General features: G+C 39.3%; 2 protein-coding genes across 2 annotated transcripts in view; both read left to right on the forward strand.

Annotated features, from left to right (window-relative positions):
- Nucleotides 1–12,516, forward strand: part of GSG1L (GSG1 like) — a 380,886-nt gene that overhangs the window by 67,659 nt on the left and 300,711 nt on the right. The gene's annotated exons all lie outside the window — the stretch shown is intronic.
- On the forward strand, nt 2,589–3,366 carry LOC138144011 (large ribosomal subunit protein uL3-like). The gene has a single exon (XM_069065303.1). The coding sequence runs from the start codon at nt 2,602–2,604 to the stop codon at nt 3,364–3,366; it is 765 nt and encodes a 254-aa protein (XP_068921404.1). The 5' UTR covers nt 2,589–2,601.

Genomic DNA, 12,516 nt, shown 5'->3' on the forward strand with positions numbered 1-12,516 from the left:
TCTGTCCATGGTACTGAGAGAATTACTTGGTATTGGAACAGCCAGTGCTGAGTTGAGAATGCTTAAATGCTTGGAGGATCACGCGAGGTAATTAAAAATGAAGTTTCTCATGAGATTCTCTCAGTAGTCCTTTTTCTTGTTTCCTTTGCTGTTGATCAACTTTTCTTCCTTTGAATAACAATGATTACATCTTATGACATTATAGTATATCACAGTTTCTCAAAGTGCTTTCCATTATTTCATGAGATTCTTCTAAACATCTGGGGAGGGGGTTAGGCAGAAGTTCTCCCAATTTTTTATGTAAAGAAACTGCAGCTTAGAGACATTAACTGACTTTCAGTGATTACAAGTATAATATATGGCAGAACTAGAAGCAGAACCCAATATTTTGACTCCCACTCTGGTGCTCTATCCATTATCATTGTACCATATTGTTCCTTCTCTCATGTGCCCATGGTTTATTTTGACCTTAAAATACTCTTAATGCATTCAGTTAGATTTAGGAGAGACCTTGCTCCTACTCCTGGATCCTCCATTAATAAGCTATTTGACCTTGGGCAAGTCATTTTACCTTTATTAGGTTCCAGTTTCCTCATCTTTAAATTGAGAAGGTTGGATTAGATAATCTCTAGTGTACCTTTCAGTGCTAACCTTCTGTGTTCTAACCAAAGCCCTTTTCATATTGTAATTGTATATTCTAAGATATTTTCTGGCTCTGTGTTCTATTGTCTAACATCCCATCTAATGCTAACATTCTATTAACTTTAGTCATCCATGGTAATTAAAGAAGAAGGAGACCAAAGGCATAGGTAGTCATTACCAATAGTCTTTGTCATATTAGGATATGGATTCAACAGGAGGATCTGAGATGCTGTTGCAACTACTTAATTTCCAGTTCTTCAACCTGTTTCAAAAAGTGTGTTGTTTTTTGTAAAGATGGGGAATTGTGTCTGAACAATTGTTAATGATTCTTAAAAAAAGACAAAAGTAGTGTTAGGAAGATAGGAAAAACAGGTACAACTGGTTTTACATGAACAACACCATACTGTGTTAACAAGAAAGAGATAAGGAACTATGTGGTTCAACCCCATGATTCTAGAGAGGAGGAAACAGACCAAGAGAGGGGCAGTAATTTGTCCAAGATCTTGTAGCTGACTAGTAGTGGTATGGAGGCTAGAATCAGTGAAAATGGTGCCACTATAAATATGGTCCACATCATTTTTAGAGATGCCTTTAGTGTGTAAAACAGTACACAACTGTAGACTTTACTATACCATAAAAAACAAATAGAGAAAAATTCAAAATCAGGATAAGGTTTCTAGTCTGTATTATCTATATCTACTTATAGAGATATGGCACTTTTCTCACCCCCTCTCCCTTTGAAAGCTGACCAACATTTTGGAATATAGCCAGGATTGAGGATATGGTACCATCTGTAAGAGATAAATAAATCAAAATATCATCAGTGGATAAGTATGTGCCATCTGCTGCCCCATCAGTTCAACTGGCAAAGGCCTCTGGAGCATTCCAAGAGAGAGTTTGCCAATATCCCTTTTGCCAGTACAAATGCCAGGAGGAAAAGGGAGAAAATCAGCCTTAAGTGAATCTTGTTTTCCTTTTGTTTCCTTTTCTCATACCAGTGAATTAATTGGACAAGAAATGTGTTGATTTTTGCCCCTGTTAAATAAGCAGCATATAATCAATTCCCATTTACGATATTTCAAATCAAGAATAGTTCTATTCCATATCTATTCCAGCCCTCCCACATCCCAGAAGCTCGCCTCACTCCATTAGACCAAAAGTTGGCAGACTAGCCAATGAAGATTGTTAAGTGTGTGTGCCAATTGAAGAATATTCTAACCAAGAACATACCAGAACTTTTGCCCAAGGTCCTCTAGTTCTAACCCCATCCCAAAGCACAACATGTAATCATTGGCTTTGCATACCACATTTGACTTTGCAGAAGCCCTTCTCTGGGTTATAAAACCATAATGGTTGAGTTTCTTTGGAAGGAATGATAGATCCACTGATCTAGTTATACCATTTGACCCAGTGATACCAATACTGAGCATATGCTTCAGGGAGGTCAAAGACAGAAAATACTTATATATGCCATTATATTATCAGTAGCACTTTTTGTGATAGAGAAATTTGGAAATCAAGTGTGTGACCATCAGTATATAAATTCCCAAACATTATGGTGTGTGTGTATTATAATATATATATATATATATATTATAATGTAATGGAATATTTACTGTAAGAAATGGGGAATGTAAGGAATTCAGAGAAATGTAGGAAAATTCATTTGAACACATGCAAAGCAAACTAAACAGAAACAGAAAAATAATATATTCAATGGATATGATAATATAAATACAAAACTGTATTAAAAGGCAGCTAAACGATGATTACAATGACCAGTTTTGGTCTTAGAAAACAAATGACATAGCACATTTCCTCCTGGGAGAAGAGTAGGGGAATATGTGGGTTTAATGTCACATACATGGTCAGATGTGATCTTTTTGTTGGTTTTGCCTCACTATTTTTGTTACAATCAAGAAGAGGGGGGCCAGGTGATCCGCCATTGCCCACACCCAGATGCACTTGCTGCCTCTGAGGCAGAAAAAGTCCCACCTGATGGAGATCCAGGTGAATGGCGGCAGTGTGGCTGAGAAGCTGGACTGGGCCCGGGAGAAGCTGGAACAGCAGGTGCCCGTGTCCACCGTGTTTAGGCAGGACGAGATGATTGACGTCATTGGAGTGACCAAGGGGAAGGGCTACAAAGGTGTCACCAGCCGCTGGCACACAAAGAAACAGCCCCGAAAAACCCACCGAGGCCTGCGTAAGGTGGCGTGCATTGGAGCTTGGCATCCTGCCCGTGTGGCCTTCTCTGTGGCTCGAGCTGGTCAGAAGGGCTACCACCATCGCACCGAGATCAACAAGAAGATCTACCAAATCGGCCAGGGCTACCAGATCAAGGATGGCAAGCTGATCAAAAACAATGCATCCACCGATTACGATCTGTCTGACAAGAGCATTAACCCTCTGGGAGGCTTCGTCCACTATGGTGAAGTGACCAATGACTTTGTCATGCTGAAAGGCTGTGTCGTTGGGACCAAGAAGCGTGTTCTCACCCTGCGGAAGTCTCTGCTGGTACAGACCAAACGTCGTGCCCTGGAGAAGATCGACCTGAAGTTCATCGACACCACCTCCAAATTTGGTCACGGTCGCTTCCAGACCGTAGAGGAGAAGAAAGCTTTCATGGGACCACTGGAAAAAAAAAAAAAAGAAGAGGGGGGTAATTTGGGAAATTACTGTTGTATAAAAAAACAAAAGATACCAATAAAATGTATCAAAAAATGATAGATCCATTCATAATTTACTGACTTTATTAGGAGTTACTCAGAGCTTACCAATCAAATTTCTGCCCATGAAAAATAGCAGAATTAGGGGCAGCTAGGTGGCGCAGTGAGTAAAGCGCTGGCCCCAGAGTCAGGAGGACCCGAGTTAGGTTCCGGCCTCACACTTAAGACCCACACAAAAAGACTAGCCGTGTAACCTTGGGCAAGTTACTTAACCCCAATTGACATCCAAAAGGCGATTTGAAAAAAAAAAATAGCAGAATTGAATAGAATGAATATAATCTATCTTTTTCTTTGACTTCTCTCTTTATTTTTTTTCCTATCATCTTTTTTTGGTGAGTTAGATTCATAGATTTAAAAATTACTTTTTAAAAATAGTATTTTTTCCAATTACATGTAAAGACAGTTCTCAAATTTTCTCCTTTCTTTTCACCCCTCCCCAAGACAGCAAGCAAGCTGATATAGATTTTACATGTGCAATGATGTAAGACATATTCATAGAGTTTTTTAAAGAGCTGACAAAATCTTCCATGTTAATAGATAAGAAAATTGAGTCTTAGGAAGGTCATAGGACTCACTCAAGTTTACACAGCTAGGTAGTGGCAAAGGAAAATTAAAATCCAGGCCTTCCAAGTTTGGATACAGTATTTATTTTTGCTATACAACGTATTAGAGATATGTCTAATATCAGCACTCTCTTAATTTAAGTTTGATGTTGGGGTGAAATGATGCAATTGCAAGTCATTGAACAATTAGCAAAAGGAGGTTTTACTTTGCCCTTACACAGCATAAGATATACATATATATATGTATAGATATATATAGATATATATATATATCAAGGATATATATATGTATATATCAAGGATATATATATGTATATATCAAGGATCTAATGGTACTTAGCTTCTCTGGATATGGCTGCCCCCTTGTCTCTATATGAAAAGGCATCTGGTCAACAAGATATGGCATTGTGACTAAATGTGGTCTTCAGAAACTCACCGAGTTGATGGGACTGTGAATTCCTTGGATGGAACTTTTTATACCCTCACATGACCAGGAAACTATCAGGGAAGTGGGTCCCGAGGCCACTTTGTCTCCCTTTAGGGAAAACTAATCCTTGTGGCAGGAGGGAAGGAGGAGGTGTAGGCCTAAGCCATGTTGTGGGAGAGAGGAAGGAGGTGTGGGCCTAAGCCAAGTCATGGGAAAATGCCGGTAGGCATTAGTCCTATCACACCATGACATCTTCCTAGAAAGGGGAGCAAACAGAGGGTGAAAGTGACATTGGGCTCCTGCAAATTTCAGAGATATTAGAGATTATATTGTTCAAACCCCCAGGATAGATGGGAAAAGTGAGACTTGCAGAAAAAAGTGTATCGTCCAAAGTTATATAGCTACTTGGTAACAGTCAAAGCCTGAATTGAGACAATGACTCCCAGCTCAATCCATTTTCCACTATCCCATGCTGCCTTTGCAAACAGGCTGTTGTCTGCTTTCCATTTGTTCTCCATTCCTTATATTTATCCTAAGGGTCCTTGGCAGTCTCAGAAATTCCAGGAGATGGTAGAATCCTGCAGAGTTCCATTCCTGCCCAGCTCTAGTAGCTGGGAAAAACCTTCAGGTCCCCTGCTAGGTAGGCAAGCCATCAATTTCTGAGCTGTCATAAATGGTCTGTGTGAAGGTTGGCTAATTAAAATGCTATAAAGTACTCAGTAAGAAACTGTCTTTTTACAAATTTCTTAGGTACGTCTAGGAAAGCCAAGTTTGTTGTGATTGGTTTCTTCATTTTGTTTTCCTATTAACACACATATGCCTCCTTCCTTCCATCCCCACAATAGTCATAACCCCAAAGACACATATCTATTTCCTGATTGGAGGATGAAACCTGAAGCTATAAACTTTAGAGTAAGATTCCTGGAATCTGCCATGCCTGGTGGAACTGGATTGGAGGATAGCATGGCTCCTTCTGGGTTATATTCCTGGAAGCCTCATTTCTGCAAAGTGAATGTGCCAGAAACACTTCCCCTTGGTCATAATATTGATGTGTCCACTGACAAGCACCATCTAAAAACTGTTGCACGGAAGGGGATTTGCTCAGCCCTGCCCCTTAGTCTAACATAGCACAACATAGCACAACAGCTCAGGAAGGGCCAATGGATAAGGAAGAACTCTTTTGTATTCATGTTGTCATCTTTGCTAAGAATAAGTTAACTCTAAAGAATAATGTTTGTAAAGTAAGTTTGCTGGAAGAGAAATGACATTTGGTTTTCTAAATAAAAGAGCAGGAGTTTTGGAAGGAATTGAATGAAATATGTTTGTTATCCTATGGAGAGAGTCAGATTCAGCAGGGGAATGCAGATTTGGAAGGAGCCAGGAAAAATACCCTGAAGTGTGACCCTAATTATATGACTCTTTGATCCTGGGGGCTTAGTGCTGAGTGCTCACTAGTTATCCTGTGGACTCTCTCTCCCACAATGTGTGGGACTGTGTGTGAGCCTGCAATGTGGTGATGTCATCAAGTGAAGACTGCTAAGGGGAGTGATCTACAAAGCAGGGTCATCAAGTAGATTAGAGTAAACACAGATATGGTGGCAGGATGAATGGAAAGACAGGTTATGGGTTGCAGCCAGAGTAGGGAGAAAGAAGGGTCCCATAGGGCCATTGAAATCAGTGATATACTTACTGGTAAATATTTTTTCAACCAAATCTCTGCAAGAGAGATCACTGTTAACATTTTCTCCGGTACTTTCTTAAGTCTAGAAATCAGCAAAGCAAGAAATCAAACCCTGATTTGTAGTGTTCACCAATTTCTGAGATATAAATGCTCATCCTGAAAATTGAACAATTGAAACCAGTTGGAGCTGGCTTCAACACACTGCTGCCTGAAACCCAATGCTGTACCTGGAAGATTCTATATCCAAGGTGAAGGTCAACAGCTCATTCTACTTTCCCTTAGGGAATGCCAAGAAAGATATTCTAGAAGGCAGAGAGCAATGTATTCTAGAAGTGTCCATCACTAGGACCATAAAGTGACTTTACCCTACCTACGTTTTGGGGAGTCAGAGAGATTGAAGAGGAATTAGATTGTATCCCTTTGTGCAGATAATATTTTACTATTTGATTACTTTTCTTGTCATTTATATTGTTCCATGTATTAATTAAATCTTTGGTTTTGGACATATATATATGTATATATATAGTATATATATATATATATATCTTTGGTATGGTCTAGCAAAGGGGTGATATATCACAAGGGGGTTTGGGGCTATGATTTAATATCTATGATCTAAAAAAGGGCACATTGTAGGTGGGAGGAGCTAAGATGGGTGATATAATGACAGAGCCACTACCTACAAGTTATCAAACCTCAACTTCCATATCTGTGAATACTTAGCTACCAAATAGCATCTTCAGAACACTTCAAGGTCTTTGAAGATACGTTACAGTTGAACACTGTTCTGTATCCAGATCATCTTCCAACTGGGGATGTTCTAAACTGATGATTGAATACTCCTCAGCACCTGCTCTTTGAGTAGCTACACAGACTCTTAACTCTAGATCCTTTGACTGAAAGGGAAAATGTAGTCACACAATCACAGACCATCACAACCTTAAGTGATTGCAGAACGCAACTTAAACCTAAGCAGAAATCCTCTCTACAAAATCCCTGAGAAGTTTATACCCTGACATTGTTTATCTAGCTTCCATTTAAAGACCTCCATAGGGTTCCTATTATTTCTCAAGAGAGGGAGTTCATTCTCCTTTTGTATAGCTCTCATTGTTAGGAACATTTTTCCTTATGCAGTGGGGGTTTGGTGCACATGGAAGATCCTTATTACACTTACATTAAACCAAAGTGTGCCACTTGTCACTTCCACTGGTTATTTTTCTTTATACCCACTGAAGCCACACAAAGCCAGTCTGATCCTTTCTCTCCACAAAAGCACATCAAATATTTGAAGACAGTTATGTCCCTTCCTGAGTTTTCACTTCTTGCCTATAAATATCACTCGTTACTCCTATCAGTTTTGGTATAGTATGTTTTCATGTTCCTTCAAAGTCCAGGTCACCTTTCTTAGAAGGCTAATGCTTTTCTGAATATAACAGGCTTTAGGTTTAAGGTCCCTTTTCACTTGGGAGAGTAATAAAATTCCATGGGATATATAAGTTAAAATGCTAGTGGTGGGGGTGGGTGATGAGTTAGGGAGCTGAAGGGAGTCTCTTAGTCTTCGAAAATCCTCACATACTGAGAAGCCAATGAAAAGGAAAGTAGGTATAGGGGAACAAAAAGGCATACACTGACAAAGAGATTCAGTTTGTGATTTATATGGTCCTATGAAAATCAGCTCCTTTCCTCTGTTATCCTTTGGCTGGTACAAGTCTACTCCAATGGACTTATCTTTTCTAGTCTGGGTTGATTTTATTTTTTAATTTGGTTCAGGTTATTAATTTCTCTCTGTTAACACTTCTGTAAATCAGCTTTGAGCTGGCTAATTAATATAATTGAAGGGTCATCAAAACATTTGTCATCTCTTAAGGGAGAAATAATCACTCAAGGCCACATGTGGCCTTCTAAGTTCTTGGGAGTGTTCTTTGACTGAGTCCAAGTTTTGTAGAATAAATGCTTTTATTTTTTTAAAAGCAGTTGGGGTTAAGTAATTTGCCCAAGGTTACACAGCCAGTTTTTTTTTATGTGGGTGTTAAGTATCTGAGGCTGGAACCAATCCCAGGTCCTCCCGACTCCAGGGCCGGTGCTCTTACTCACTGTGACACCTAGCTGCCCCAACAAATGCTTTTATTAAGGGGATTTGTTCTGTGAAGTTTGGATTCAGTCAAAAGGCTGCACTTGAGGACCTAGAGGGCCACATGTGACCTCAAGGCCACAGGTTCCCCACCCCTGCTCTGGGACTTCTCTCACCCAGTACCTCATATTAGGTGCTGAATTTATCTTCAGACTGCCCTCCTCCCTCCAATTTGTCATTTTGTCTGACACAAAAAGGGTTAGTAGACCCTAAATGATTTACATAACAAGGGGAATACCTCATCTGGAGGGAAAGAACAGAGAAGGAGGGAAGAGGAATATTCTGAAAGCACACTCAGGCAATGCAGGATACTATCAACTGTAACAAAGAACTGACTGCCCTAACTCCTTCCTGTCCTGGAGAGAGGTAACTCCTTCTCTGTCCTAGAGGCCTAGGAGAAGGCATCATCCATAGGGGGCAGGGGGGTTGGATTATTAGTAAACACCCTCATCCATAGCTCATCATAGTCTCTTTGAAGGGAAGAGCTTGGGGAGGGAGGATGCCTAAGTGCCAAGCATTTCCTTACATGGTACCAAGATGGAGGATGCCACACAAACTCTGAAATTCTTTCATCTCTCTTCTCTTTCTAACAGTCGCTCACATCTACAACTGTTATTTACCTTACATGTGGAAGCTATCATCTATAGAATTATTATTAGCTTCTACCAAAATGCAGAAGACTAATCTTCACCCACCCACATCTTTCCTAATCCAGATTACACTAAAATATCATATTTATAATTGAATACAATATTCCAGATATGCTGTGACCAAGATAGAGTCTCAGAAATAGGAAATTGATGCATCATATTTCTCCCTAAACATTTGAAAGAGTATCTGATCTGGAACATTAATATTGTTAATAGATACTGAGCTAAGAGCACAAGATTTCCCTGTTCCCCCCCCCCCCCGGAAGGTGTTGTCATATCAGTTGTATAATATTGGGGGACTTATTTTACTTTTCAGAGCTTTCATTTTGTCATCTGTGAAATAAGGTTGTATAAGATGAACTCTAGCATCTAACATCTCTAACACTTGGTATATCCATCAGTTGTCAGAGGATTGGGGGATACAAGGATGAATGAGGCAGTGCATACTTTTCCTCTGTTGCAATTTTCTTTGTTTTCTCCCCTGAACTCTCTTGCCCACTACCTAACCTATGTCACTAAAGTGTATGTCCACTATATGAATTAGAACAGTAGGGGCACATAACCAGGGGGATTGTTGGAATGAGAAACAATGACGGGACAGAGTAATACTAGATGGATCTGGGAGGAAGTATGTATTTATTTAGGTAAAGGAAAGCGCAATGTCAGTGGATGTACACTATAGTGAGAAAGTGGATGTGAGATGTAGAGTTGTAAGACTCTATTCTTGCCTCACTTAATTTCAGTAACTTAGAGTCATTCTGTGATTCAGGAGATGCCAAGGTTGCATGAGGACACGTTTATGAACCTAGGGAATGCATATGCATAAACCTTCTCACTTCCTCTTGTGTGGGCTTGGGGGCAGTAGGTTTCAGTGTGCTTTGGCACTGTGGGAGCAAACACAGCAGGGATGTAACTCTGGGTATCCTAGTGATCACGTAATGTAGAGAAACCAGTTTTAACCCAATTCACTCTTCGTGGCGATCCAGGATTTCCTGATCTATTTCATGTAGAGGCAGCATGGCACATTGGAAAAGGTGTCTTACTTGGAATCAAAATACCTAGACTTAAATCTATCCCTTACTAACTGTTTGGTAACCAGGAACAACCTCTCCACGCCTCAAGTTCCTCATTTGTAAGATGAAAATATTTGCATTTCACTATACCTTGCAAAGTTGTTGGGAGGAAAGCACTTTATAGATTAAGTGGTACCAATATGTGAGTTCCTGTTATGCTGCTAACTTTGGGCTTAGAGAATATGATAATTTTAAGAAGCCAAGCTCCAGGTTTCTCCCCACCTTTGTCCCATCTAATCCAGCCCTGCCTAGGCTTTTCTAGCTCCAACCTCTGCTACCTTCATATTCTGCCTTGGCATTGGGAAAGGCAGCCATGTTGATGACTTTCTCAGTAGGTTATATTTTTTCCAGGGCAGAAGAAATTTCTAGATAAATGACCCAAAGGAAGTAGTACTTGACCCAGTTCATGGTTATCCCCACTTCAGACTGTGTCTATAATGAGTAGTCATATATACTATTCAAGTTAATTAATTGGTCAGTTAATTTAAGCAATCATTTATTAAACCACCTTCTATGGCATTGTGCTAAATGCTAAGGATTCAAAATAAAAACGAAATGATTCTTGCTCTCAAGAAACTTATATTCTACTGGGGGGAAACAACATCTATACATATAAACTGATAGATTCTCAGTATAGCACAAAGTAAAATAAATAGTAACAGTTTTGTGGGGTTCAGGAAAGACTTTATGTAGGAGGTGTTGCTTGAGCTGAACTTTGAAGAAATTCCAAGAGGGATTCTAGGAAGCTAGGAATGCAAAGGCATGGGACAAGAGGTGGAATGTTATGTATAAAGGACAACAAGTATACCAGTTTGTATAGAAGGTAGAGTATGAAGGAAAGTAATGTGTAATAAGTCTGAAAAGGTAGTCTGGAGCCACATGGTGAGAGCTTTAGATGCTGAACACAGGAGTCTGTATTTGATCTCAGAGGCAATGGAGAAGCAGCATTGGAACTTTTTATTTTTTAAGCAGGTTAGTGGTATGGGTCAGACCTGTGTTTTAGGAGTATCATTTTGGAAGCTATATGGAGTATGACTTATCACAGGAGATATTTAAAGGAGAGAGTTCAATTAGGAGGCTATTGCAAAAGTCCAGGAAAAGAGTAATGACTTATTGAACTAGGGTGGTAACTGTTTGAGTGGGAAGTAGAGAATGAATAAGAGAGATATTATGGAGGTAGGATCAATCAGACTTGACTATCAGTTGATACGAGTAGTGAGAGAGAGTGATGAGTAGAGAATGACTGATATTGTGAATCTGTGTGACTAGAAGGATGGGAGTACCCTCTACAAGAAAGTTGTTTGAGGTGGGTAGATGAGTTCTATTTTGGACATATTGCATTTGAATTGACAATGTGATGGCCAATTCAAAATGTCCAATTGATAGGTGCTAATATGTGACTGGAAATGCATTTGGGAACTTATCTGTATCCAGATGATAACTGAACCCATAGGAATCAATGAAATTGCTAATAAAGAGAGTGTCGGAAGGAAGAGAACAGAACCTAGAACAGAACCTTGGGGTACACCTACAGTTAAAGACTGGAATTTGGATGGTGACTAGAATAAAAGAGACTTCAAAGGAGTGGCCAGACAGGAAGAAACCCAGGAGAGAGAAGTGGCATGAAAATACAGAAAGGAGGGGACAGCTAGGTGGTGCAGTGAATAGAGCACTGGCCCTAGAGTCAGGAGCACCTGAGTTCAAATCCAGCCTCAGACACTTAACACAAAACTAGCTGTGTGACCTTGGGCAAGTCATTTAACCCAAACTGCCCTCCAAAAAGCAAAAAAAAAAAAAGAAAAGAAAATACAGAAAGGAGAAGGTATCTTGGGTCAACTGTCAAACGCTGGAGAGAGGTCAAGAAGGAAAAAGGTTTGTGAAAAGGTCATTAAATCTGATGAAAACCTAAAGGAATAACTGAAAAAAGATGTACTTTATAAATATAAATTGTTTTAAATGTAAATAGTTATCAAGAAAATTTAGTTAACCTTATTGATACTTAATGTTTAAATGTTCTTTTTGGAGGGTAATTGGGGTTAAGTGACTTGCCCAAGGTCACACGGCTAGTTTTTGTGTTAAGTGTCTGAGGCCAGATTTGAACTCAGTTCCTCCTGATTCCAGGACTGGTGCTCTATTCACTGTGTCACCTAGCCACCCTGATATTTAATGTTTAATAAAACATTTGCTAAGATAAAAAAAATATATACTATAAAATATATCTTCCATAATTGATTACACAAACACACACACACAATGTGGGCTGATGAGTGCATAGAATAATGAGATTATTATCATCCCAGATCTGGACACTGTAATTCTATGAATGTAGCCTAAGACAATATTAACTTTTTTTGTCAGCCACCTCAAAGTATTGACTGATACTAAGCCTGCTGTCAACTAAAAATCTTGTCTTTGTTTTTAATGTGGAATATTATGCTAGATCTCTCCTGTATTTGTCCATTTGATCTTTTTAGGTCAAATGTAAGACTAAAGTCTTACATTTAAGCATTATTTATCATTATTAAATTTCACCTTGTTCATCAGCATTTTGGTTTATTGTTCCAACCTATCCAGATTTGTTTTCTTGGATCTGTCATCTAGAATATTATCATTCCTTTCAACA

The sequence above is a fragment of the Petaurus breviceps genome, unplaced genomic scaffold (genome assembly GCF_028583685.1).
Source record: "Petaurus breviceps papuanus isolate PSGF00001 unplaced genomic scaffold, PetGlider_PUasm1.0 138, whole genome shotgun sequence".
Classification (NCBI taxonomy): domain Eukaryota; kingdom Metazoa; phylum Chordata; class Mammalia; order Diprotodontia; family Petauridae; genus Petaurus; species Petaurus breviceps.

What these genes read in the sequence shown, in the direction of transcription:
- LOC138144011 (XM_069065303.1), top strand. Translation starts at nt 2,602, where the DNA reads ATGCACTTGCTGCCTCTGAGGCAGAAAAAGTCCCACCTGATGGAGATC.